The following is a 27,420-nucleotide window of genomic DNA, read 5'->3' as shown; positions in this document are numbered from 1 at the left end:
ATGAACAACTTCTGGCCAGCAGAGTGTGAAGCAAAGGGGTTGGTGACTCTTCAGTAAAGTGAACTGGAAAAAATGCAAAGGAAAATGGGCAAGATTTCACTCAGGGATATTTTTTCCACACTCTGTGTAAAAGTTAGGAAAGATCTTTGCCAAGCAAAGGCTGCCTGCAGCCCAGCCACCCTGGAGTATTCCCTGAATCCGTCTGGATATGACAGTGCAGCCTGCATCGGTGATTGCAGCCCACTGGCTGGGACCGAGAGGAAAGCATCGCCAGGCGAGACCATAACCTCCCATTTGAGCTTCCACTTGCATTTTCCCCATTTGAAGGAACACAACTGGCAAGACCAGCAGAGCTCAGCACTGCACAGGCGAGGCAGAGAGCCCCAAACACTGCCACCTCGCCACGCGCTGTGGGCAAGCCGCCCGCAGAGTCCCCTGCATCCGTCTGTGAAACTTTCTGCTCCCTGCATTTATTTTATCAGGGAGGATGGTATTTTAGGACTGGTTTGGGTGTTTTTCAGAGGAATATCTCCAATCCCACACCCATTTCCCACGCAGCATCTCCCTCCTGACTGGCACTGCCTGGCAGAGGGAGAGCAGCTCAGCGCCATTCCCCGCGAGGTTTTGCACCGATGACTCCTGGCAGGGCTGCACGTCCCTCCTGTTACATAATGACCTTTCCTGTTTGGTGCCAGCTTTTTGGGGTGGCTATGTTGGGGGCACTCCACACCCTGGTGCTGTCAGCTGTGTGCTGCCAGGTGCCATCCCCCAACTGAGACTGGATCGCCCCGTCCATGCTTTCCAAACCCAAAACACGTCCCTCCCTCCTCCTAACCCCATTCCCCCTGCAACTGCCCCGGCCCTCATTGATGAGCCTGTGCCCAGCTGGGCAGCACCCACCTTTCTCCTGCCCCTGAAAAATCTGCACTCCTTATTGAGGGCATGTCATCCCTCTCCTGCACCCAGCCTCAAACCACACCCTTGCCTTCCCTTAGCACTGAGGAGTGTCCCCAAGCTGCCAGCTCTCCTGGGGCTACCCCTTCCAGCAGCAACCTGCCTTAGGTGCCCCTGTCTGCTTCCTAAGCCCCACTCCACCTCCCTTGCCAGCCCACACCCCCTGCCTTCTGCCTGCCTGCCCACTTGCCTACACCCCTCCAGAAAGCACTCTGGTTTTCCATCAGTTCATGCCCCTTGCACGACCCCCTCTTACCCTCACCTGCCTCTATTTACCTGTAAGCACCCCATAAACCTGCTCCCAAGTGGCACCTCCTTCTTGCAGGCCTCACAGCACCCCAAACTGCACCCAAACAGCATCTCCTGTCTGCATGTCCCCAGCCACCTCCTGCACACAAACCTGCATCCAAGCAACATCTCCTGCCTCTGTGCCCCTCAGCACTCCAACTCGCACCCCAAAAAACTGCAGCCAATTGGCACATCCTGTCTGCACACCCTCCAGCACCCCAAACTGCACACCATAAACCTGCACCGAAGTGCCACCTCCTATGTCTGCGCCCCCCAGGACCCCAATCTATATGCAAGCAGCATCTCCTGTTTGCATGTTGCCAGCCACCTCCTGCACCCCAGCCTGCACCTCACAGAACTGCAATCAAGCAACACCTCCTGCCTACGATGCCCCCAGCACCCCTTGGGCATTCAGGTCCCAGTCCCGGCGCCCCACGCCCCCGCACCCCGCCAGCACCCACAGCCCTGCAGCCCATCTGCTCCCGCACTCACGGCTCCCCGCAGCTGCCCCCTCTCTCTCCGCCGCCCGCCCGGCCCTGGCCGCGCCCCCCGCGCTCTGACCTGGGCCCGGGCCCGGCAGCGTTGCCCGGGAGCTGTCCGCCGCCGCCTGGTGCTGAAGGAGGCTTGGAAAAGGCAGCGGCGTCGGCTGCTGCTGGCGGCGGCGGGGCCCCGGCGGCGGCGGGCGGGAGCTGCCCGTCCTCGCCGCCGCCCTCCAGGCTGGCCTCGTTGCCCATGGCGGGCCGGGCGGGACCGCTCCCTCAGCGCAGCGCCGCCTCCGCCGCCGCCATCAGCCCCGCGCCGCCATCGCCGCCTCGACCCACCGCCCCACGCATGCGCCGCCCGCCCGCCCGCTCGCGCCGCGGGCACGCGCGCCTCCCCAACCAATCGTCGCACGACGACCCGCCTCCTCTCCCCACCTCCCGCCCCTCACGCCGGCACGTGCCCCCCGCCCCGCGGGCCTGCAGCCGGGCAGCCAATGAGGGCGTGAGTCCGCGGAGGGCGCCCCGCCCCGCCAAAACCCACCGGCCAATTGGCGCTGCGCAACGCCTGCGCCCGCCAGGCGGCGCTCCAGCAGCTTGCACCCCAATGAGCAGTCTGTCTCCCATGAAGTCATACACCAACAGCCAACGAGCACACAGCTCACAACACAACAGCCAATCAACGTCCAGGCTCCATGAGGTCACACCTCGATGACCAATGAGTGTTCACTCCTACATGAGGTCACACCCTGACAGCCAACGAGCACCCACATGCTCATGAGGTCATGCAGCAGGATAGCACATACCAACCAATTAGGTCCCACTTCACCTTCGAGTTCATGTGCTGCTCCGGGAGAGCACACCCTGCCAGCCAATAGGCTTTCCACATCCATAGGAAATCATTGTCTGCCAGCCAATGAGCACCCCCCCTTCCCTAGGGAGGTCACCAAGAGCCCAGCCAACCAAGACTGCACTTCCCCCCTAGTTCATGCAGTGTTCAGCCAACAGGAATGCCCTCTCTGCATGAGGTCACAGGTGCCTGATGAGTTCACCACACAGGTGCCATTGGGCTCCCACCATGCACTGCAGCTGCACAATGACAGCTCCCCCTCTCCTCCCCCACAGCACTCATTTACATCAGCAATAATGAACACTGCCAATAGCAGAGCACAGCTCCCACAGGAGGCTGGGGCACTCCATGGCTTCCCCCACACCCTGGGAACCCCCTGCCCACCAAGCTGGCCCCCCCACAGCCAGCCTCTGACCCGCTGTTCCAATATGATCAGGTCAGTTGAGGGGAGCCTATGGGGGGAATGCCTGTGGATTCCCAGGTGTGGCTCCTCCAAGCAGCTCCAGCCCTGGCCATAGGCCCTGCAGTGGGGGTGGTGCTGCTCCAACCATCTACCACCAGCAGCTGCTTTTTATGAGCTGTGACTCAACACCCACACTACAATAAATTCTCAAATAAACATGAAAGCAGGTACCTTCTCACCTCCCGTTCCACAGAAATGGAAACACAGGCCCCAGGGAGACAGAGCCTCAGGCCCTTCTCTGTCATGCCCTTTCTCTCTCTAGCCCTGGGAGCAGCCATGCCCACAGCTGTGGATCATTGCTGTCCTGCTTGAAGCCAGCTGTATCACACAAAAAGATTTTGAGGAGCTGAAATCATCATCAAGCAGAAGTGAAAAGGCTCCAGGCCTGGTGGGGACAATGCATGTGCTAAAGCAGAGCAAAAACACACCAGAAGCAACTTCAAAAAAGAACAAAAGCAGGTGAAAAGGGATCAGGACTGACAACACAGCCAGAACAGGGGAAAAAAACAAAGCCACACAAAAAAACCCAAACAAATGCACACCAATAAAAAATCCCTGCTGTTCTGTTTTGGGGCTTTTTGCTGGATTTGTATTTTTCTTGCAGACACAGAAGACTTCAAACATCCATGCTAACCTCAGCAGAGGTTTGAGCAGCCTACTAGCAGCCCCCATTCAGGCTCTGCCCAGCCAGAACACTCCAGCCCTGACTGAAACCTTCCTTGATGCCAAAACCCAGGCAACAGGAGCTTCGAAGATAGTGAGATGATGGAAAATACCACCCACCAAGTGACAAATGACAGAATCACAGAATATATCTGGTTGGAAGAAACCTCAAAGACCATCCAGTGCAATCCTTGACCCAGCACTGAAGGGTTGACAATAAACCCTGTCCCTAAGCACCAGGTCCACACACTGCTTGAACACCCCCAGGGATGGTGGCTTCACCAACCTGCTGAAGGTGCTTTGTTCACTGCAATCTGAGCAGAACCTTTTGGCCCAGTTTATCTTCAAACAGAAATTAATGGGGGCAACAGACCCAGCAGAAGGGGAACATAAGATGCCAGCTCACACAGACTGTCCCTGCTGGAGGGGACCTTGGCCATAGCTGTGGTGCTGGTTTGGGCAGAGTGGTTGTAGGAGCTGTCACTGAGCAGGGGACAGGGCTGGCTGGATCAGGTGCAAATACAGATACCCAAACCAGGGCTAAAGCATCAGCTCTGAGAGCCCTTCTTCATACCTCCACTGCAGGCTGGGACCAGCTCTCCAGCATCCCCAAATGGAAGCCTACATCCCTCACCAGACACACACCCAGACCTTCACTGCTGCCTATCTTGGAAGGGTCTCCCTGACCTTGCTTCAGGCCAGAGAGCTCAAGGCAGACCTGTCACTTTTTAATATATGTAGATACCTACCTTGAAGGGATGAGTGCACTATGCAAGAGAGTCAAGTAAAAGGCTTCCTGCAGACCCTGTCCCACGTTTCTCTTCTCCAGAATTAGCTCTGCTTAAGTCCCCCTCCCTTCCTCTCACACTTGTGTCCTAGCGCTCTGAATCCTTGTGCCCCAACCCAGGCTCTCCACCATCCCATGGCATTCAGCAGTCAGCCCCAAGTGAGGTAGGCAAGACTCAGCTCAAGCTCCACAGGCATTTGCCCTGGGATTAACACCACTTAAACCACAGCTTCACCCCACCATGGCCTTCCCAACAGCAGAGGGCTGTCTTTTGAAGGCTGGCACCAGAGGTTTCAAAAGGATCAGGCACATCCTGGGGCAATCCCCATGCTCAGCACCTGAGCTGAAGTGGAAGGAGACCACTCAGAAGCCCCTTGTATTAACATGTCTACACAGCAGTACATTTTATTCCCCACAGACACATTTTTTAGCCAGTCCAGGTACTTGGGTTTCCAGCCTGAAGCAGCTGGGAGCGGAAAGCATCACAGATTTGTGCAGTACAGAACTCTGTGGCAAGGTACCTCACCAAGTCAGTTGGTCCTGGGTGACATGGAATGTCTTGCCCCATGTTTCCATGTTGAAAAATCCTAGACAGGTTCAGCTCCATCAGTCTCCCTCTCCCCTGAAGGTAGCCATTCTCCAGCACTTCCTCAGGCCCTTCCAAACCCTCCAAACACTAGGCAGACCAGTTACAAAACAACAAACCCCCTATAATCTCATTAAAAAAAATATTAGAAGTTCATACAATCAAGTTTCACAACACATGCCCAGAACACAGGTCACACCAGCACATTCATCTTCCACTTTACAGGCAGCGCAGGGGGTGACCCTCCACATCCTCCTCAAATCAGTGATTTCAGTGCCAAGCCTGCAAAAATGCAGTGGACTTCATAGCCCAGGCCAGGGAAAGGCAGAACATCCCCCAGGCTTGTCTGTGGGTCTCCCCAACCCTGCAGCAGAAGGAACATGTTTAATCTGATGGACAGCCACCCTCCAGCAATGCTGGCCATGGATGCACTGAGCACACTTCTTCCAGGAAACTCTTGGAACTAAACTACAGCAGGCATAGAGCTAGTCCAGGTCCCTATTCCCTGCTCTCACTCCAGACTGACATCCCAATGCCCTTCCTATACCTCTAGCTTGCAGCTGCATCCAAGAAGTGCAGTTCCACCTGATGTCAGAGAGCCCAACAGCAGCAACTGCAAAGCTCTGGGCTGGCCAGAAGATGAGAAAACTGTTTAAACTGCCTGAAAACAGAAGGAAGGAGGAGTAAAACAAAAGGAGTAAATCACTCCAAGCATTAGCCAGAGGCTTGGTCTCCTGCTGGCTTGCTGCAAGGCCAGGATTCTCCCTGGGGCAGCTCATCCCACCCCCAGCACAGCACCAGTGCTTTGCAAATAGTCCCCCACTTAGTGGTGGTTGCATGTTGCTTTGTGCCAGGCTCTGGGCAAGTGCTCTCTGCCATGCAGCTGCCTTGCCCAGCTGTGCCCTGGGAAGGCAAGGGGCTCTCACTGCAGGAAACTGTCCAGTGTGGCTTGGCTGCTGCTGGCAGAAGATGTGGAGGGAGCTGTAGATGCTGGCCTGGAGACCTTCTTCTTGGTCCTCACTGCTAAGGGACGGATTTCTGCCAGGTTTGTCTGGAGGTAAAACTGTCAAGGAACATACAGACCAAGGTCCTGGGGACACAAGTAATCCAACACCTACTGCAAACCAGCCCTGGGGGCCAGCCATCCAGTTGCACCCAAGTTTAAAACTCCCCTAACTCACAGCAGCAGAGCTGGGGCATGCTCCTGTCCCACAAGTCACAAATGCTTCCCACTCCTGTGCTAGCCCCTGGCACACAGTCAGCATTTAAGCTTGTCCATCAGAGCTTCAAGTTCTACCCTGCATGCCTGGGCCACAGTACCGTGTGGGGAAAGGCACAGCAGCCACAGCCTGCAGCCTCCCAAGGCAGAGCCACCCCAAGGGAAGAGTCCTTGGAACAGCAAGTCCCTTTTAACTCACATGGCATCATACAAATCTTCAGGGACACAGAAGTGGCGGAAATTAAACACCACTGACTGTAAAGGTCTTGCCCTGCAGACTGGAGAGCAGGTGGAGGCTGTGCTAGCAGAGCTGCAGGGTTACAGACCAGCCTGCAGCACCTGAGCTCAGAGAAAGGAGCTGTTCCTCCATCAGCCACGTGCAAGAGGCAGCACTGAGACAGCTGCTCACCTTCTACATTCACATCAGACTGACAGCACAGAAACATCTGTCCCAAGTATCTCTTTGCCATTGGGTACCATCACCATGCCAGAGTGAGGTCACAGGAGCAGCAGCCTAAGGTTTCCCATCAGGTCACACCTTCCAGCCTCCTGCTTTCCTACAAGGAGCAAACCCCCTTCAAAAACAGAATCAGGAGCTAGAGCAGTGTCAGAGCTATCAGTCACCACATTCCCCCTCTGACAGCACTCCCTGGGGGAGGCAAGTGAGGGGCAGCCTATGTGCAGGGTGGGAGTCAGAGCAGCTCCCCACCTGCTGAGTGAACTCAGCCCAGCCACTCCTCATAGAATCCTTTAGGTTGGAAGAATCCCTTAAAATCAAGTCCAGCTGTTAACCCAGCACTTCCAGACCATCAGTACACCATGCCCGTCAGCACATTCTTTAAATCCCTTCAGCAATGGCAACTCCACTTCCATGAGCAGCCTGTTCCAGGGCTTGACAACCCATTCAGTGAAGACAGGCACAGCACAGCAGCAGTGTCCCAGAGGAATGAAGGCTTTGGCTGCATGGGCTGGCAGGCATGCAGCCAAGAAGAGGCTGTGCTACACTGCTGCTCAGAGATCCCAAGGGCAGAGGCAGCCCCTGCAGATTGCACTGATTTCTAGTCAATGCACTTCTCTGAACAAGCCACCTCTGATAATGCTCTCAGCGAGTTCAGGTCCTGCATGCCTTTGCTGAACTCAGACTTGTTCAGAGTCAGACAGAAATCTGACAGGCTGAGATCCTGGAGGAACTCTTTTGTTGACTGGGGACAGGACACCCTAGATGGTCAAAACTGAAGAGAAGGAACAGACATGAGGTGTCTGTTGCATCACTACTGCCACGTAAAGGAGCAGGAAAGGATACAGGTTGTATGAACTTCGTTCTGCCTCCCATGCCATCGTAGCCCATCCTCACCTAGGAGAGGGAAAGAAATGAGCCTGGAGCCTTGGCCACCTCTCCTCACATTGGTTATGGGGAAGGGGGAGTCTTGCAGGCCACAGCTTCTGGGGAGGGCTTACAAGCACCTAGAAACACTCGATACAACAGATTGAAGGGTATTAGTAAAGTTTGGGTATCTTGGGCACTTTGTGAACTGAGCTGAGCCTTCCAAGCAACAGGGAGGCTTAGGATTTTGTCACTGTGACTGAGAAATACAAGGAGAGTACCCAAATTCTGTGAAAGCTCCAAGAAGGTGGAAGAATGGGATACAGAGGGCTGCCAGGAAGGGAATGAGCATCTGTCATCCCTGGAGCATTGCAGGACTGGGAAGTATCCAGGTCATGCTCCAAGATATGTTTTCCACACACTGAATGTGGCAACATGAAGCCTCATCTGCTTCCTCCTGCAGGGTCACTTCAGGACAGAGGTGTGCAGTGCCAGCCCTCAACAATATCACCAACTGGACAGTCATACTCACAGTGCCTGTGTTCTTGTGGGAACCCAGGAAGCTACCTGAAGATGGTTTCTTGGAAAGAAGAGAGTTCCTGATGAATGCTGGCAAGAGTCCTTTAAAAGTATCATCCTCCAGATCATCTGCCCAGTTCTGCCCCACAAAAAGAGAACAGCCCTTTAACCAGCATGATCTGAACTGAGTCCACACAGAGCACTAACAATGCAGACAGCTATGCAGGACAGTGGTTACTGCTGCACCACACATCAGGCCAAAGAACAGCAGCTTCAAGCCTCCTGCCAGGGCCCATGTGGAACAGCACCAGCGGGGCAGGACACTACACCCAGCAAGACTGGGAGGACAGTCCCCCTTCAGCTGACCCCACTGCCCTCATGGTCAGGCCCACATTGTGCTTGCCAAGCTTCAGGGTAATCAGCAAGAAGCACATGAGCCTCCATCCTCCCTCTCCTGCCCAATTCCAAGAGGCCTGAGGCAGCAATCAGCATTTCTAGAAGACTGTCAAGCAAAGTACTTTGAAGCATGTACTGTGGTTCCATAGATAGGCTAGTCTATGGTCACAGTGTCCCCTACATGGAGAAAATGAGTCCTTTATCCCAAGCTTATTAACAGCAGAATCAAAGAGATATAAAAGGGAAAAAAATAAAAATCAAGACTAGTTCTTTTACCTCCACTGTTTCCTGCAGAACTTTCTTCACCGGATTTACCACAGGAGGCCTGTAAGAAGCCCAAGGAGCAAATCAGCAGAGATTTATTCAAGTGGAGCTGGCAAGGACAGACAAGGCCAAACAAATGACAACGGAACTTGCAGCACGACGTCAGGCAGCTGGAGAGCTATCTGATCTCACACAGCAGCTTCCAAAGCAGAGACTTTGATCTCCTTTAGAAGCAGAAAGGGGAGGGAAAACTCACAGCTTTTTATCTATCTTCTTCCTTTTTGCAGGTCTGCAGGGAGACCTGCAGGGCTCATGTTCAGGAGTGTCCACATCAAAGGTAGCATCTAGATTGATCTCATCGCTGTTGGCTGGGTGGTGGAGCTTTGGGTGCTGCAGTTCCATGGGAGCAGGGCTGCAAGACCATGCAAAGTGTTGCCATCGAGGTCACTGCCTGACACCCAGCAGGCAAGACAGAGCTGCACAATGCACAACTGAGTTGCAAGGCAGCTGTGAAAACAGGATCAGAGCCCCATTGTGCTTACAAGTCACTGAAAGGACAATCTGAATCCCAGAGTTCATAGTCAATGTCCCATCACGAATGGTTTGGGTGGGAAGGGACCTTAAAGATCATCTAGTTCCAACCCCTGCACCATGGGCAGGGACACCTTCCACTAGATCAAGCTGCTCAAGGACCTGTCCAACCTGGCCATGAACACCTTCGGGGAGGGGGCATCCACAGCCTCTCTGGGCAACCTGTTCAGTGTCTCACCACCCTCACTGTAAAGAATTTCTTCCTAATCTCCCCTCTTCCAGCTAAAGCCATTACCCCTTAAGTCTATCACTACAAGCCCTTGTAAAAAGTCCCTCCCCAGCTCTCTTGCAGGCCCCCTTCAGGCACTGAAAGGCCACTATAAGGTCTTTCTGGAGCCTCCTTCAGGCTGAACAGCCCCAACTCTCTCATCCTGTCCCCATAGTGGAGGTGCTCCAGCCCTCTGGACCTGCTTTAGCAGTTCAATGTCCTCCTTGTGTTGTGGGCACCAGAACTGGGCACAGTACTCCAGGTGAGGTCTCACAAGAGCAGAGGGAGAGAACTCCTGTTCACCCTCAGGTGGTCTGTGTTGTAACAAGAGCAACAGAGTGCAGGGGAACTGGCACCCTGCTGTTCTGTCTACCTGCTGTGCTAGGGTAACAGCACAGACTCCTCACAAGAAAAGGCCTGACAAAATTGTGAAAGATGACATTTATCAAGGCTAGGTTCCTCTGCCTGCCTAAGATCTCTGGTCCCCATGCACCACTCACTAGAAAGCCAAATCTGAGGCAGCCAGAAGAGCAGCTTTAGGGATATTCCCCTGGCAGGACATAGGGACAAAAAGTTTGTCAAAACCTAGGCTGTTCTTTCATCCTGTCCTGAGCCAAAGCCTCCAAAACACGCACCTGTTCCAGGCACACCAAACAGCACCTTGTCAGCAACAAGAAAAAATACAATATGGAATACAAGCAGCATAACAACCATGCCACTGCAATGCCTGACAGTTCTTCCCCAGCTAGTTAAACTGTCCAAAGCTCCTACTTTGGGCTTGCCATCTCCACCCTTGGCCCACACCCAAGAATGGACTTAACTAACCTTTCAAAGATTAGTCGACTGAGTGTCTCTCTGCTTACAGATGGGACCTTCAGAGTACCATGTAGGATGTCTATCTTCTTCTTCAAACTCTGGGGGGAAAGGGAATGCAGACAGGGAGATAAGGAAAGATTTAGTAGCAGATGCTTCACCCCTTTTCCATAAATTAGCAACAGGTGGAGCTCAGAGGTAAGACAGGTAAGAAAGGTAAGGGGGGCTGGGTAACCTAGTCACTGAGCAAGAGGCAGCTTAACTCCTGGCTTTGCAGCTGCAGGCCATGGCCAGTTGCCAGTTACTGCAGACTGGGAATTATATTCTCACCAAGATCTCCTTGTCTGCATTCTTCAGATCCTTCTGGGTGCTTTTTAACTCCTCCTCTGTCTTCTCCAACTCCAAAACTGTTTTGTGCAGCTGCAGAACAAACCCCCCCCGCAAAGAGAATGCTGGTTACCATTCCAGGGAGACTGCAGAGCTGCAGTGCTAGCGGTATGCTCTGCAGCACAGGCTACTTTCCCCTCTTTCAGGGCTCAGTTTTCCTGTCTGACCAATCTCTCCTGTATCAGAGCAGCTGAATGCCTGCCCATTTCCTCAAGCTGCCTGCAGAGGGATCTCCAGGGCTGCTTGGCCAACAAGAACCTTCCTAGAGCACTTCCTGAGCATTTATGCTTGATGGAGATAGCTTTTCCCTACTCTAACACTTGGTGGCTGCATTCTGAATTTCTGCAGGACCTCGAACACACCAGAGCACAGGAATTACAAACCACAGGCTGGAGGAGGTTTGTGCATCAGCAGCCCTGGCACATGGACAAGCCTGATTCAACACAGAAGAGTGCCAGGAGCAGGGGTCAGGAAGTGGACTGCTACCACATCAGAGACTTTGGTGAGCTCAGAAGCCTGGGCCAGCCCCCAAGGTGCTGGTGCAGTCAGCTCTCTGGATCCCCAAGAGCACTGACTCGCAGCCTCCTGACACAAGTCAGCGGCTCGGCTCGGCACAAACTCGGCCAGCAGCAGCCCGATTCCTGCAGCACCTTTTGCAGAGGGTTAACTCCCTTGAGGAGCAGCACAGCAAACTGAGAACCTCCTTCTCCATTTGAGGGGACAACAGCAGCTCTGGCTGAATAACAAAAATAGAGCAAGTCCACCCACAGTCTCTCACTCTGTGAGCCCAGACGCGGGGATGTCCCAGGGAACACCTGTGCCTTGGAGAGCAGGGCCACACACACACCTGCCAAGGGGACTTGGTACCAGAACTGACAGAAAGAGACTCCTGCCCTGAGCTAACAGAGCCCAGCCTGGCCTGGAGCAGGGGGAGCACAGCAATGCAGGCATGTCAGCAGCTCCACACTGTGCCAGGTCAGGACCATCCCTGGCAGGCTCTGAGCAGAGACACCTTTTATGTCCTCACCACTCTCTGGGAACCTCTCCTGCCTGTGTGCAGCAGCATACAGGACTCCTGGCCCAGTTCATCTGGCTGAAGGCACAAGGCTGAGTGTGATTGTGGTTGTGCCAAGCCAGGGTTAAGCCCTCCTAACTGATGCTGGCTCCAAACCCCCTCCCACCTTTCCTAGAGGCCCAGTTTTGCAGGAGGAGAAGCTGGCATCTAAGCTTACCCATGCTCAGCAGCATGGCAAGATGAAGGCAGTGCTGCTTTCAGAACTCAGTAGAAGCAGCAAAACACCCACGTGCTGCTGTCTTCCAGCCCAGGCTCCCTGCCAAACTCTGGCCAGCTCTGCACATGCTGCCCCACCAGTGTTCCCTGAGACTGCACTCCTGACAAACACCCATGAGCCGCTCACTCACTGCAGCATCACACCCTGACCAAGAAACCCCAGCCTGACACTTCTGTATGACCCATACCCATACAGAGGTACTCTGTGTGGGAGGAAGTCATTGCAGAGGGCTTAGGCCACAGTTATGGACAGAGATCTAGAGACTAGATGTCACCCTGGTGACTCAGACTCTCCCTTTACCTTGCTATTGACAGAAAAAAGCTCCTTCTTCAGCTTCTCTGTCATCTCACTAGACTTCTTCCGAGCCTCCTTCAAGTTCTCATATTCCCTGCAAAGAGACCAGGAAAGTGATGCTGTTTGTGAGAGAACTGAGCTAGAACTACTCAGAGACAAGCCAAGGCCCTTAACTTGAAGCTCTGCAACTGCAGAGCTACCAGAGAAAACCCAGGAGACACAAAACCCTTTAGGGAACAGAGTTGAGTGTACCAACACTGACCAACAGCACGTCAAGCACACCACTGTACCACAGAGGAGAAAAAACACTGCATGGGATACCACGCCTGAGAACAGGGCCTGAACAGATCTTGCCAGCAAAACAGAAGACAGATCCAGAGATATTTCAGTTGCCAGGGGAAAAAAGAGACAGCAAAGCAGCCTTCATGCTGGCAGCAAAGAGGGGACTTTGTTCTAAGTGACTTTTCAGAGACTTCTCACTCTTGGCCATGGTAGATTCATTCCCAATTACACCACAGGGACACTTGACTCATTACAGCTTTGTATCAAAGCTACAATTATTCAACTGCCATCAGAACAGACCAAAAAAAACAGCTGTGGTTTTGCCCAGCAGGACCAGATGGATTTCCAGGTAGGGGAGAAGAGTGCTGCAGATTGGCCTGGCTACAGAACACTGGGAGGCCACAGCTGCACCCTGCCCTGCTGCAGAGGCACAACCTAGAGCTCCCATCCACTGGCTTCCACCCAGGTGCAGGAGGGAAGCAGGGAATAATCATCATCATCTCATAGGTACACTGACAACTCTGGAGACAGTTCCCATGGTGACACACATGTCACTACAGTGACAACAGGAACACTTCAGTGTGACAACCTCCAATCTATGTCCCTGGGATTTGTCAGTCAAAACCCACTGGAGACTCAAAAAGGCAGCAGGAGCTCTGCAGAGCCCATGTGCCTGCTGGCACTCACTGGAGGGTTCTCCCTGGGCACACCCAGGGCAGCAGCAGCCAGCTGTGCCAAGCCCACAGCACCTACTTTTTCAGTGAGACACAGTAGACCGCAAGCTGCTCCACCGCTGCCTGCCCAACTCCCATCTCTCTGATCATCTCCTCCACTTCGGGGCGCTGGCTCTGAAGCAACAGCTCAATCCTGCACCAAAGACAAAGAAAAATACCCTGAGCTCATGAGTCACAAACAGAACTGGGAAAGAGATTGGAGCTCTGCTTCCCTGCAAAGAGCTGGTGCAGAATAAGCTCCTGCTGCAGCCACTCTGAGTGTTGCAGGGGAAGAGACAAGTACCCCACCACAAGCAGGGAAGAGTAGGACTATGTGGACAGACCGGAGAAGGGGTGGGTGTGTACACACACACCATGCATGAGGCTGACATCCCAGCTCCTGGGCCCTGTGGCTGACTGCATTCTGGGCTGGGATTCTGCCCCAGTGTCCTCTGACCACGGAAGGGGAAACAGCCATGCTGCGAGCACTAGAGACAAGGCCAGTCTGCACAGCACTGTGCCCTGCTGCTCTCCACAGGGAGAGCAACCACCTGGAAACACTGCAGGGGCAGGAGCACAGGCAGGCAAGGGCCAGCGTGCTAATGCAGCAGTTTCCAAGTCTGTGGGGGTAAGAAAACCCAGCATGTGGAGGTGGACATTAGAGCAGGCACAGAAGGACCCTTCCCCTCCAAGGAGAGGTGTGTGCAGCCCGGCCTGCAAGGCCCAGGATCTCACCGCTCCATGGTTCTCAGCTTGTTCCGCAGGCGGCGGACCTCGTCCTTTGAACTTCTGCTCTCCTCCTGCTGCTGCTCCAGGAATTTCATCTGCTTCTGCAGAGAAGCAAGCACACACAGACCGGTAGGAAGGCTCCAGGGATTGTCAGAGAAGCATCCTGGCTTATGCGCACTGCAGGCATCTAGGCTCTTAATGCTATCACCACCTCAGCAGCCCAGGATTAGGAGAGTTTAGCTCCCTCCCTGCTGCACCCTGAGCTCTGCCCTTTGCAAGTGCAGCAGGGTCTCAGCGCTCATCACAAGATGGGTCTGGCACTGAAGCTGTGCCAGAGCCTCCTCTCTGCTGGGAGCGCTCTCGGGGCTGCGCAGGGCCCTGTCTGCAGCCACAATTTGTATTTCAAAAACAGAGGAGTCTGCAGCAAGCAAACCTTGCTATTGCCTTCTCCTCATGCACAGCTGATCCCTCTGCTCTCGCCTCCCAATTCTCCTTGCCATTAGCTGCTTAGAGCATAAATAGGATTGCTAAGTGGGGCTCTTCTGAGTGACCTCAGCCAAAGCAGATCCCCACCCAGCCAACTCTCTCACCTGCCTAGAGAGGCTGCAAGCCTCTGGCAGCCATCACCTTGCCAGGCTCTCCAGTAGCAGGCAGCAGTAACAGCCTCAGCTGAGCTAGAAAAGCACAGATCTGCAGTCTGACAGGAAAGCTGGCCTGAATTAGCACTGTTTCAAAGCATCTATGTGATTTAGGTTTGAGTGCACCTGAGCACCTCACACAGCATCTTCCAAAGGCTCTGGGTCTGGTTTCAGCACAGGGCTGGCTCCGGGGAGAGGTCTAGCCAGAGACCGTTACCTCATAAAGCTCCATTCTACAGGGATGTAAAAGGAATTTAGCTGCTTCCTGCCACGGACACCAAACAGCTGTGAAACTGCAGGGACTTTGCAGAGGAAATAGTGTTGCAGTCTCATGTGTTATTCTTGCTTAAGCAGAACCCATCTTTGGCTCTTTCTAAGCAAAGCTCTCTATACTTCAGTTTCCCAAAGCAGTGTTTTGTGCCAGGTTGGAGCAGACTGCCTACCTCAGACAGCCTGAAACAGCAGCAAACTCTCACACAGAGGTTCAGCAGCAGCTGACAGTGCTAGGAGGACAGAGGGATGGCTTGCAGCTTGTGGGCTTGACCTGCGTCAGAGCTAGTTAAGCTTCTGTTTTCACTGCAGAAGTTTAGTGCTTTAATCTTTAATGATGCAGTATAAGACAGTGCTTGACACTCAGCTGGGAAACGCTTTACACCCCAGAAAAAGAAACCTCCTGGTCCCTAATCCTGCCTTGTCCAGCTTTCATTAAAAGGACTTAAGCATATACAGAAAGCTTTGCAATAAGCAAGATAATCACAGAGTCTCCTCCTGAAGTGCCAAGGCAGGAAAGCCAAGCACAGAGACGTTGAGCTGAGCAGCATGCACTAGCTCCCACCATCACTCTTGTTTCTGTAGGAGCAGGGAGTATCAGAAGTACCCTGCCATTTGTACATCCAAGATCCCAGGAACACATCTGGCATGGCACAGACCCAGGCTACCTTTACACCCAAGCAGATTGGATACAATCCCATGATCAGACAAAACAAGTTGTGCTGTCTTACAGCAAGGTTTGTCTCACACTAAGTCCTTCTGTATCTCCTGCCCTGTGATAACACCGTGTTGCTAGTGTCAGGCAGACCTTTGGGACTGGTTCCTCAAAGGAGGAGCCCAGCTGCATAGAGCAGAACAACCTCATGACCCATATACAAGCTCTCCCTGCGCTGCTTGGTTTTGCAGGTCAAGGAACATGATACAGTTTAGGCTACTGGATCAGACTCATAGCCCAGGGAGAAGGGATCCTGGGGAGCACAACTGTCCCCTGTCCTACCTTTCAGCCTGCAGCTCACAAGCCTGCTGGCTTGAACCCCACCTTCTTGAGACAGGCAGAAACTGCCCAGCCCAGCCCACCACCAAAGCAGAGTCACTCCACTCACTACAAGACAGCCCAACGAAGCAGCTCCTGCTCTTAGCCTTTTCCATTCGTTGTTTACACACAGTACATGACCACAGCCTGAGTCACTGCACGCTGAAACAAGGAATATTTGATCCCTGGACTTCACACATTACTAACCTCACTAAAGGAAACCCCTGGCAACAGCACAGAGACAGGAGAGTTAGCTGGATCAAATCCCACTCAGATGAAGCTTGCAACTCCCCCTCCATATATTGCAGTTTGATTTCTCCTCCAGATAAACTAAGAAACTAATTTTCCTTGAATCCTGCCTGGCCTGAGCCCATTTCAGAAGAACATTCTACCGCAGGGAGCCAGGGTTTTGGCAACGGGGCGCTGGGGCCAGCTCTCACACTCTGTTCATGCTACTACCTTTATGATCAGCACTGCCACTTCATTAGCAAGGCTCAGCTGGTGTCCCCCAGGCTGGGCTGGTATCTCTTGCCCACCACAGCCACCTCTGCCTTGAGCAGGCAGCCACAGGCCTAGCTTTTACACCTCTGAATCTCTCCTGACTGGAGCGCAGGCAGGACCTCAGGACCAGTGACAGCACTCACTTTGGATTAACAAAACTGAAATGAACACCCAGCTCCACTGCCCTTGTGTCATTCAGAGATCAAGGAGCCTTGAGGCTCACCAGTACAATCTCTTTACTAGCAGTGCCTGTGGAGATCTTCAACAAAACTACACCAACTGCACAATGCTTCGTGCCCAAGTCCTGCTGGGGAGAGGAAAGGTACCTTGAGAGAGGAGCACAGCATCTCTGTCTCTCCCAGCACCTTCTGGAGCGACTCTATTGTGGCATTGCGCAGATCCAGAGTGTCCCTCAGCTCATCCACAATGGCCTGGCATTCCCGCTTCTCTTTCTCTGCAAGAAAGGAAAACAGAGAAAGGTCACAGCCCAGCAGCCTAGACTATCTGCCCCACAGCAGCAGGAGCACAACAAACAGGCACTGCTTGCAGCCTCAGGCTCCAGGCTGCTCGGAGTCAGTCATTCCCACAGAGAGCCATTTCCTTAAGTGCTGTCTACAGCAGGGTCTGTACTGAGCAATCACTTCTCCCAGTGCCAGCAGGCTTCAGGATTTCTTTACTAAAGATAACAAGTTCCCTTTAATAGCTTTCCTGTGCCAGCCTTGCTAGCATTAAGCTGATGTATCCTGCAGATGCTCACAGGCAGGCTTGCACAGGGGAAACTGTTCCGGTCACTCCGAGTTGTTGCAGCGCTGGAGAGCTGAGCCCCAAGCCTGTCCTTTCCACGTGGAGCCCGACTTGCAGAGAAGTCCTATGAAGCCCTGGGGTGGCTGCATACAGTGCCCCACCCTGCTGCAGCAGCACTGTGATGCTGCATCAGCCCTCACCACAGCTCCAGTGTCGAAGGGCGAGAGGCAGTAAAGCAGAGCTCTGCTGGGCAGGGTCCCTAAAGCACCCACTTTTTGCAGGTTGTGAAATCTTCAAGTCCTGCTGTCCCTCCCCAGCTAGGCAATCCAGTAACAAATCATATGCCTCTGACCACCAGAGAGGTGGCAGAAAACACCAGAGCACAATTTGTGCTGTAGAGACAAGGGAGAACAGCTCAGGAAGCAACAATCACCATCAGGAACTGACAGACCCCAGCAGGGAACAGCCAGCATCACTAGAAAGCTCAAAGCAGTTGGGTAACGAGGGAAAGCAACAACAACTCTAACCCTGCTGAGAGCAGGGTAAAGTCTTCAGCTCAGCATCTTCTGTCTTTGCTAAAATCACCCATGGCTCCAGCCTGACCATAGTGGAGAGCCAATCAGTGCCTTTCCAAAGCACTGCTTCTCCTTGCAAGCAACCCAGTTTCAAATTGTGCCACTACATCCTGTAGTAGCATGACCTGCAGCCCAGCTTCACTGCTCAATCAGCACAAGAGCCACGTGGGGCTGGGGAAAGGAGGAACACATCCCAGCAGAAGCACCCAGGTGGCTAATGAAACATTTCTTAGCAAAGCATTTTTGCTCCATTAATCTGAATAACCCCTCACCAGAGGCAACACAGCCTTGAGATGCTCCCTGCAAATGCAGGGACTCCACAATCACCAGAAGAGTTAGGGCTTCCCCTCCTCCATTCCCAGCTGCCCAGAGGCAGATGGCAGGAGTCAAACCTCCCTGTGCTACAGGAATGAGTGTTCAGCTCATTCAGAGTGCCTCCCACAGTGCCTGCTGGGTCTACTGGGAGCTCAGCGCCTCTAGAGCCATTTGCAAGCTGATCAGAGACTGGCAATTGCACAGCCCTTCTCCAGCACAGAGCATATCCTTTTAAGTGAAGAATTTATACACAAGAACCACCAGAGAGCAGAGTGCCCACAGCAAAAGAGGCAAGAGGTGGAAAGGAACTTTTCATTTCCAATATGAAAAGAGAATGGGACAGGGAATGTCAAACCCAACCTCTACTCACCAGAAGCCGAGAAGATGAGCAGGCCTTCAAGCACTGTTTCTTGGAGAACATCCTAGCAAGAATCCCAGCCACCTTCCCCAGAAGATCTGGCTCTCTACCAAGTCACTAAACTCTAACAAGCTGGCAAGAGAACAGGCCTCAGAATAGAGCCATGCAGACCATGCAGTCCTGCTCTCAGGCTAAGGACTGAATCCTCAACCTGCTGGCTATTCACGTCTGTCTCGTGCACACAGCCAAGGCAGAGGAAGGACGACTCTCAGGCTGTGGGTGAGCCCCCAGCATTCTTTAAAGATTTATTTCCCCCCCCTCTTCTGCTAGTGTCTTCGGATTACTGTCACTCAGAGTGACATTTTCCTTTCGCTGCTCATGACTCATGTTCTGATGACAGGCTGACTACAGACGATGCTTAAAACCCATCGACAAGTCTCTAACGCTTTTGCTCTTCCTCCCTCCCTCAAACATCCTCTAAAATTAAAGACGGGGAAATGGAAGCGTGCGCACTGAACTCCGTCTGCTCTTCACACGACACATGTGGCACTGCAACAGCCAAACAAATCCCACTGCTGCCTGGGCACTATTCTTACCCCCTTACAGCCCTTCCCATATGCAGCTGTTGAGTTCTAGGGGAGCAAACCAAGGGGTTTGCTTTCAACAAGCCTGCTCCAGACATAGCTCTGCTGCACTTCTGTGTCTTGTGATTAAGAAGAGGGGCAAAAAAATAAAAATCGTCTGTATGTCTCCAAACTTGCAGAGAGCTCCTCAATTACAGGAGAGCTGGGCCAGGCTGCAGGCTCTGGCTCTGTCATACAAGCTTTGTACAGCTTTAGGTGGCCTCGCCTCAGATAAAGCTCTGAAGAAGCTGCTCCAGCAAAACAGTTTGCAGCCTGCACCATACCCTTGGCTTCAGAGAGGGGTGGGCTCTGCACAGGGGCTCCTCAGGCCTGGGCAAGGCACCTCACACAGAGCAAGCCCAGGACACACAGCCTGTGAGCTACTCATCACCCACAAGCAGCCAAAACTCACCTTTCACAGAGAGCTGAGCCTTCACGTTGTCCAGATCATTCTGAAACACAACACACAAACAGATTAGGAATTGCCCTGCAGAGGACCTTCCACTAGGCTCTTAAGAGGTTTCTCAGCAGGACATTTGCACCAGTCAGGTGCTAAGAAGGACACATGGTAACAGCAAGCACCAAGTAATAGCAGAAGGAATGCAAAGAGCACCTCCAACTGGCATTCTTCAGGGGCAGAGAAGATCCCAGTTTCATCTTAGCCTTGTCAACCTTGTGTTTCTCACACTGTCAGTCATCTTGTTTTAGCTGAATAATTTTGGAAGGCTCTCGGGGAAACACAGAAAAAAAAAATCAGACAGGAACAATTTTTATAGTGTTCTACCTAAACAAGGCAATAAGGCTGGGATGTTGCCAGACTAACTGGATTGAGAGTTGCTCTGAACTGAAGTGAACTTTCATCGGGTGCAGGTGGGAGACAGGAGGGCACATCCAACTGTCTGAGAAGGTAACCAAGCATGCCATCCAACAGCAGCAGCTAGCATTCTGACAATAAGGCACTGCAGACCTGGATGCTGATAGGAGCTAACAGCTCAGCCAAACAGCCATAAACAGATCACCACTAAACCAACCCACATCAGACTGAGGGCTTGTAACATCTCCTGGGCGCTGTGAGGGTCTGAGGAAGGTCAAATGTTTCTAACCTTCACTAAGGATCAGAAAGAGAGAGCAAATGCCCCATAGTTTAAATTACACATAAAAAAGTGATATGAGGTACAAACACTGGCAAATAGCCAAAGGAAACTTAAAGAGGTTACAAAGGGAGGCTATCTATAAATAATACCTTTTTTTTTTAATGAGATAGAATTATATACAGGAAAGAATCAACAGAAGGTGACTTAAAAAGCTGTGTTAGAGAACTGCAGAGGAACAAGTCAGGCAGGAACTGCAGTGGAATAAAACCACAATAAAATGCCAACACAGTACTGAAGCAGAGCACACAAATCTGTGCAACCTGGAACACCACATGCAAATCTGAGCTGAGTATAGCGCTGCCAGTGACCACAGACCTGATGGGACCAGAGCAAAGCTCTGCTAGTGACAGCAAAGGCAGGAAATATGGGATGTAAAGCTGGGTAAGCAGAAGGGACTCAGCACAAAGACTAGCAGAGCTGACTTGGACTTGCCCCTGGGGGCACAACAGCCCGAGGGCCGACATGGAGTTAACTCTGCTGCTGGAGTAGCTTCCTCAGAGTCCTATTCAGGAACGATTAGTGAGCTCACAAGATGTGCTAATTAGCCTGATAGCTAAGAAATCTCAGGCTGCTGCGGGGAGCTATGTAACATTACCTCATTCATCAACTTAATCTGAAATCCCTCATCCTCCACCACAACTCCTAAAGGCTGCTCCAAATTTTCACTCCTCTGACAGAAGCTCTCCTCTCTCTGCCAGCATGAGTTACAAGACCACAATTTCCTAAGATCAAATAAGTTTATCCTGACCACAAATAGCCAGCTGTCCTCACAGGTTCCCACCCTCCCCAGCAGGTTTACAGGCAGGAATTCTCCTCCTCTGTCTGCCTCCTTTTCACCAAGCTGAACCAGCCAAAGTCTCCTGGTCTCCTCCAGAAGGGGCTCAGCTCCCCAGATCAGAAGCAAACTGAAGTGCCAGGTTTCAGGCTGCTACACTGAGGTATTACACCCCAAAACTCACTCTTCTGCTCTGGGAACAGCCACATGGATATTGCTCTGATCACTGAGGACCACCTTTAAGGGCAACACAATAAATCCAGGCTCAGCACCCAGAAACACTTGGATGCATTGCAGCATTCAGCCTGTGGTCTGCAGCTACTCCAGGGAAGCAAGTTTCAGCTGAAGCTGATGACCAGTTGGTGGGAAACAAACCAAGCCCACCACTGCCCTTTGGCTGCAAACATTTCAGAGCAGAAGCAAGAGTGAAGAAAAGCACCAAAGACAATTATTATCCAAAAGATAACATGGATAGTTCTGCCGCAAGAGGAAGAGGTTTCAGATTATGAAGGAACTCTTCCAACCACTTACAAGTGGATGCAGAAGGCTGGTTCTCAGGAAAGTGTCCTGTTTATCCCCCCCAGACAAGTGCACCACAGCTAGGCACTCTGCTTTCTAGCACACTGAAGCACACTCCCTTGCCCCGATCCAATCTTTTCATGGCTGGAGGCCAGATGCTCATTTCAGGACATCTGCAGGCTGCACAGATACAGCTCCAGTTGATTGTGGAGCTAAGTACCACTCTACAGCCAGGCTCTTGCAGGAACAGGCAGTGGTCAGCAACAAATCCTGGCTTTAGAGGCTTTTCCAGGTGAAATTGCTTCTGGTTGAGGATGTCTCCAACACTTTCCTCAGCTTTAAAGAGTCTGGGGATGGCCCACTATGTGCTTGCTTTGCTGAACTGCTGCCCAGGCCAGAATCAGATACCCAGTAGTGGCAGACTAAACTCCAAACTAGATGGACACTAAATCCCACCCAGGAAGACCACCCATGTTCTTAACATGCTCCAAGTCCTCCAGAAACAAGACAACACAACACGGAAACAGTGACAAACTAGCATCAGCCCAGCAGCAACAGGGATCATTGTATGGGACAGTAAACAGCCACACAAACCAACTACACTAATCCACACCGAAAACACCTGGCTCTTTCCCTCACCTCTCATTAGGAAAGCTACACACTCAGGGCTAGATGTTGCTCTGACGGCCACACAACAGGCTTTGGAGAAGCAAGATGAATTACCATCAAGCTGCTTGTGCAGAGAACAGCTCTGCTACCCTGCCCTTGAGCAAAGGAGATCTTCAGCGCAGCCTGCCTGGAGAAACCCATCTTAGATCCCAAACTGGGAGTGAGAAGGAACAGAAAGCTTTTCTAGGGCAATTTTCTGCTGCCAACCTATTTCCAAGTCACTCGTATATTTACACTTGCGAGAACAGAGCCAAGGATGTGACTCAAGGCAATGTTTCCCTGCCCCGAGCCATCGCTTTGCTGCTCGGGCACACATCTCAAAAAGCCCAGAGATGCTTTTTCATTTTCTCAGCACAAATAACTTTGGCCTTCAGCTTCTTTATTAGCCGTCTTGGAGAACGAGGGTGCTACTGACATTCTAGTCTGGCTGGCTTTATTTTAAAAACATGGGATATACATATAGCATTGTCATGGCAACTGCTAATTATGGTAATTGCTGCACATGCTGATTCTAAACACAAGAGGGTACAAGCGTCCCAATATACCAAGGTCAACCAATTACTGGTTTTTGTTTTGTTGGTTTTTTTTTTTTTTTTAATTTTGGCACAGATAACTCCAAGACATAAGGAGCCATGCTTCATCCAGACTAAACGAAGGAGGAGAACATGGAACAGCCACTCTGTGTTCATCCCTTCTCACTCACAGTTCTAACACACCTACGGGTGGCACTTGGAGAACTACACACAGCACCTCAGCTCCAGCCAAGTTACCCCCCAGGACCCAGCCTCAGCACTGCCCACCATTGCTAGTGCAGCTTTAGGCAGTCCCTTTCCTAATTTATCTTGGGGAGCCCCAATTTAACCTGATTTAACCTGCTCTAGTTGAAGATGTCTCTGCTTGCTGCAGAGGGATTGGGCTAGATGATCTTTAAAGGTCCCTTCTAACCCAAACCAGTCTATGATTTTATCAGCATCCTTCCCCACTTCCTTACAGTCTGTTCAAACCCACCTGCACAGAAGTGAGGAGATGGCACTTTCTCCAGCAGCCCCTTGTCTCCAGAGGTGTTAGCAGGGCTTAAATACAACTGAGCCAGATACCACCAGTAGTTCATAGCATTTGGTATTTTCCTTCTCCTGCCTTTTGGAAAAGCTCTGAAGCCTCCTTCCCAAGGCTTTGAGACCCCAGGGAGAAGCAGCAGTTGGATGTTTATTTGATAGTGATTCAAGTCTCCAGGTAAGGCGAGAATGAGAAGGAACAGCAAAGAAGTAGAGGAGGCTTCTTGAGTTACATGAGATTTGGCCAGGAGGAACTCTGGAACAGGCTCCCCAGAGAGGCTGTGGAGTTTCCTTCTCTGAAGACTTTCAAGACCCATCTGGATACATTCCTGTGTGACCTGCACTAGATTATATGGTTATGTGGCCCTGCTCTGGCAGGGGGGTTAGACTTGATTTCCGGAGGTCCCTTCCAATCCCTAACATCCTGTAATCCTGTGAACTCTACCCCACCACACAGACTTCCTTACAACACAGCCAAGACTGGGCAAGGATCAAGAGGGAGAGCAGAAAGTCAAGAAACACTGATGTGCTTCAGGTCTGAAACACAGCACAGCAAGCATGAGCTCAGGAAGCACATCCTGGCAGAGGACCAGCAGCTTAGGCCACGATTCCAAGATGCTGAAGCATCAGACCACAGAAGAACCACCCAAATTACCTGCAAGGTCTCTGCATCCAGTGCTGTCTGCTCCTCCAGGACAACATCAAAGAACAGCTTACTGATGATGTGTCTTTTGCCAACCTAAACACGGGAGACAGAAGAGGTTGATAGACACAGATACAGACACACAACATGCACGAAAGGCAGATGGAGGGGGAGAAGGTACTATATGGTCACAAGGCCATGAAAAGCAAGTCAGATCACGTGCTTGATGCCACTGGTGAGGATGCTCTGCTTTGGCTCATCAGCACAGCAGCAGACCCACACACACACACTCAGTTTTGGAAGCGCAACTCCAGCCAAGCTCCCGAGCCGTGGCAGAAAGATTCAGGCACTTCTGAATCGAGCGCAGTCTGTTCTCTGGCAGCTAAGGCCCAAGCAGCTGACGCTGAGCTAACATGATGCCAAATCCTAAGACAGAAGTACGTGCTGCTTTCTGCAGGCAGAAGGTGCTGTAATTGAATTTGATAGCTCTCCACACCTCCCCCATGCAGTTACAGCTTTGTGTTTTAAGTATTATATACAGTCATGACACCAGCTAATTGCATAGTTACTGCTACATAAGATGTTATTTCACGATAACTCCATGGTAACCCAGAGATGTAAGAGGCAGTGAAGAACAGAGGGAATCAACAAGTCAGCGAAGGAACAAGGGCCAAGACCTTGAGAGGAAGAAAGAAGCACGAACACGGAACAAGCCCAAGCTGCAGCTGGCTAAAATCCTACATCTGAGTTTGAGGCAACGTCTCTTGCAGCCACTACAGACAGAGATAAACTGGCAGCACCAAGGCTGGTGACAAGTGACTTCAAAGAAGTTCAGGTCCCAACTAAGCTACTGGATCTCCAAATTACAGCACATCCTTCCTTCCCTCTCCAGCCTTGGCTTTGCTCAACAAAAGGCCAAGTGATGCAAAGTGAGGACTGGATTATAATGACCATGTGCAGCAGAATGAGGTGCCTACCCGATAGAGGCAGCAGGGGATTCTAGAAATGCAACTCTGACGTCCTGATTGAACCCTTCCTGCCCTTTCTATCATTATGCCAATACTTACCTGGCCTAAATAAAAGCCCCGAAAACCCCAGAGACCCTTCCATGAGAAGCTGCAGGGACAACAGCAGGGCATCCTTCTAATCAGAAGGGTGGCTGAGGGGAGGGCACTCTCTAAGCCTTTGGGGGATGTTTTAGGGGAAGAAAGTTCCCTCTGCTTCACACTGTGAACCTTTCCCTCAGGTCATCACAGGCTCAGACCAGGGCTCCACAGTGCCACTGAGCAGAGCACCGTGCCACAGGAATACTGAGGTGTACACAGGTGATGGTTTTACCTGGATTCTGCACTGTGGGCAAGTCCGGCTTGGCGCTGTGTCAAACCACTGTGTGAGACTGCGAAAGAACAAGAAAATACACAGTAAACTCTTAAAATCCAGGAGCACTGCTCCTAGGGGCCACCCCTCAATTCCCAGGAGACAGCAGAATGTGCTTCCTTTCACCAAACCAGAAACACAAGCAGTTAGTCCAGAGGGGCAGCTAACAGGGACATTCCAGCACGTGCACTCTGCCTTTACCTCTGAGACAATTTCCAGCTGAATATAGCATGACAGCTTATCTTTGCCAGGGAAGAGTCTTTACAGAGCTCACATCTCCCTGGGAGAGAGCCTTTGAACAACTGTAGCTTCGCAGCAGAGAACGGATCCACACGCAGAGCAGCACAAGAGCTGCTATATCAGGATACAACAGCTGAGACATCTCCAGTTTGGTCAGCTCCAAAGGGTGCCACCGACACCGAACATGCATCTGCAGAGCAATGGAGACTGGGCTGGTCTCTGCTCCGAGATGATGAACATGAACCTGTTGGGCTCCCCAGGAGAGCTACAAATGCATTTTGCAACCAAGGCATCACGTCACACTCAGAACAGTTTATTTTTGGAGCAGCGTAACAATCTGGAGCTGGCAAGTTACTTTTGGAAGCTGTTAGAGGAGAGCAAGCCCAAGCTGTGCTGCTGGTTGAGAAGTGACCACTGCACCTGCCAGCAGTGATGCCTCTCCAAGTATATTAGCCAGAAAAGCAAATGCCTGCTCCCTCCACAAACACACAGAATTTATTTTCTCAGAAGTATCCTTTCCTTCCAAGACAAACACTTGCAAAACAGTTACAGTAAATGCATGAAATTGCCTGGAAGGCTTCTCTCATAATCTAACACTGCTCCTTGCCCATGAACACCCTGTGTAGGAGCAATCTGCTGGCACTGAACCTGCCAGAGAGGGGAGGCCACAGACAGGAGTGACAGCACAGACGAGGATCCTGCAGCAGCTTCATCAGCTCCTCTAAACCACTGAAAAAAGGAACCACTGCCTTTAAGGCTACCGAAAAGGCCGGGGCCTCTGGAGGTTCGGAAAAAAGGCAGCAGCTGAGAACGAGCAGAGGGGCACAGCGGCTACCAGCAGCAGAGCGGAGCAGGCCGAGCCGTGTCTCTGTGGGAAGGGGCTGCCAGGACAAACGGCTGCGGACCTGTCCATCAACTCGCTCCAGCTAGAGGACCCCTTAGGCTTACAGGGCTGACACCCCACCCGCCCGCCCGGCTCCCCGCGGACGGCCTCAGCCCGGCAGCCAGCGGGGCGGGGCGCAGCGCTCACCAGGCGTGGTGGAATGTGTGCCCGCAAGGCACGGCAGCTACGTCCCGCTGGTTATCGAAGAAGTCGGAACAGATGGTGCAGCGGGCACGGATAGGCATGGCGGGAGCTCGGCAGCGCCGGGCCGCGGCCCCAGAACCGGAACAGGCGCGCGGCGCCAAGCGATTCAAATACGGCCGCGCGGCCGCCGCTTCCGGCCCGGCGCGGAAGTGACCTCACGGGGCCCGCGCGGGCCCGGGGTCGGGCCCAAGGGGGGCGTGTCTACCGCGTGGGGGCGGGGACGAGGGCGGGGACGAGGGCGGGGACGAGGGCGGGGGCGGGGGAAGGGACGGGGGCGGGGGCGGGGGCGGGGGCGGGGGCGGGGGAGTGGACGGGGGCGGGCGCGTCCTCTGGGCTCCCTGCCCTCTCTTCCTTGTCAGCCCGTTTATCCTGAAGCCTGACTACGGCAGCTGGGTCGCGAAGCTCCGGCCCGGGGGCTGGCCGGGACGAGGTGCCGCACTGCCCCGCCGCCCTTCCTGCCGGAGCAGCAGTGTCACCTCCAGCCTTCCCGGGCCGCCCCACCTCACTCAGCCCCGGCAGCCGCGCCATGTACCGCCGGTACGGGAGGCAGATACCAGCACCCCGGGCCCCACAGAGAGACAGGGCAGGCGGCGCTGGTGCTGTCTCAGTTTGTCCTCAGCGGGGTCTTTATTTGCCAGAGGTACAGTGGTGGGGGGGCGCGGGCTTACGGGGTGCCGGCGACAGCCACAGGCAGAGCCGGCCCTGCAGGCATGCAGCTGCGAGGGAGGGAAGCGGGGACCGGA

The 27,420-nt window shown here is 52.7% G+C and overlaps 2 protein-coding genes across 2 annotated transcripts in view; both read right to left on the bottom strand.

Moving 5' to 3' along the window:
- BSN (bassoon presynaptic cytomatrix protein) overlaps positions 1-1,976 on the bottom strand; it is a 112,817-nt gene extending 110,841 nt beyond the window's left edge. The window contains exon 1 of the mRNA XM_054387353.1: positions 1,804-1,976. Coding sequence (XP_054243328.1) covers positions 1,804-1,976 — 173 coding nt within the window. The remainder of the gene's footprint in view (positions 1-1,803) is intronic.
- Positions 1,977-5,992: 4,016 nt separating this feature from the next.
- Positions 5,993-26,718, bottom strand: TRAIP (TRAF interacting protein). Its single transcript, XM_054387502.1, has 15 exons — positions 26,621-26,718; positions 25,312-25,369; positions 23,986-24,069; positions 19,571-19,610; positions 16,870-16,997; positions 14,108-14,202; positions 13,413-13,526; positions 12,384-12,471; positions 10,735-10,824; positions 10,417-10,505; positions 9,049-9,204; positions 8,805-8,853; positions 8,146-8,271; positions 7,593-7,643; positions 5,993-6,121 (listed from the first exon to the last, which is right to left on the bottom strand). Exons 1-15 carry the CDS (start codon positions 26,716-26,718, stop codon positions 5,993-5,995), a joined length of 1,395 nt encoding a protein of 464 aa, XP_054243477.1.
- Positions 26,719-27,420: the final 702 nt, after the last annotated feature.

Source organism: Indicator indicator, chromosome 15, assembly GCF_027791375.1.
Source record: "Indicator indicator isolate 239-I01 chromosome 15, UM_Iind_1.1, whole genome shotgun sequence".
Classification (NCBI taxonomy): domain Eukaryota; kingdom Metazoa; phylum Chordata; class Aves; order Piciformes; family Indicatoridae; genus Indicator; species Indicator indicator.
The sequence above is the reverse complement of the archived record's forward strand: the minus strand, read 5'-3'. Positions and strand labels throughout refer to the sequence as shown.

Coding starts and splice junctions, on each gene's coding strand:
- TRAIP (XM_054387502.1), bottom strand. CDS start 26,718: ATGCCTATCCGTGCCCGCTGCACCATCTGTTCCGACTTCTTCGATAAC. Junction 8,854..9,048: donor AAGAAGATAGATAAAAAGCT/GTGAGTTTTCCC, acceptor GGCTTCTTACAG/GCCTCCTGTGGTAAATCCGG. Junction 6,122..7,592: donor GAACGAAGTTCATACAACCT/GTATCCTTTCCT, acceptor TTTTACCTCCAG/ACAAACCTGGCAGAAATCCG.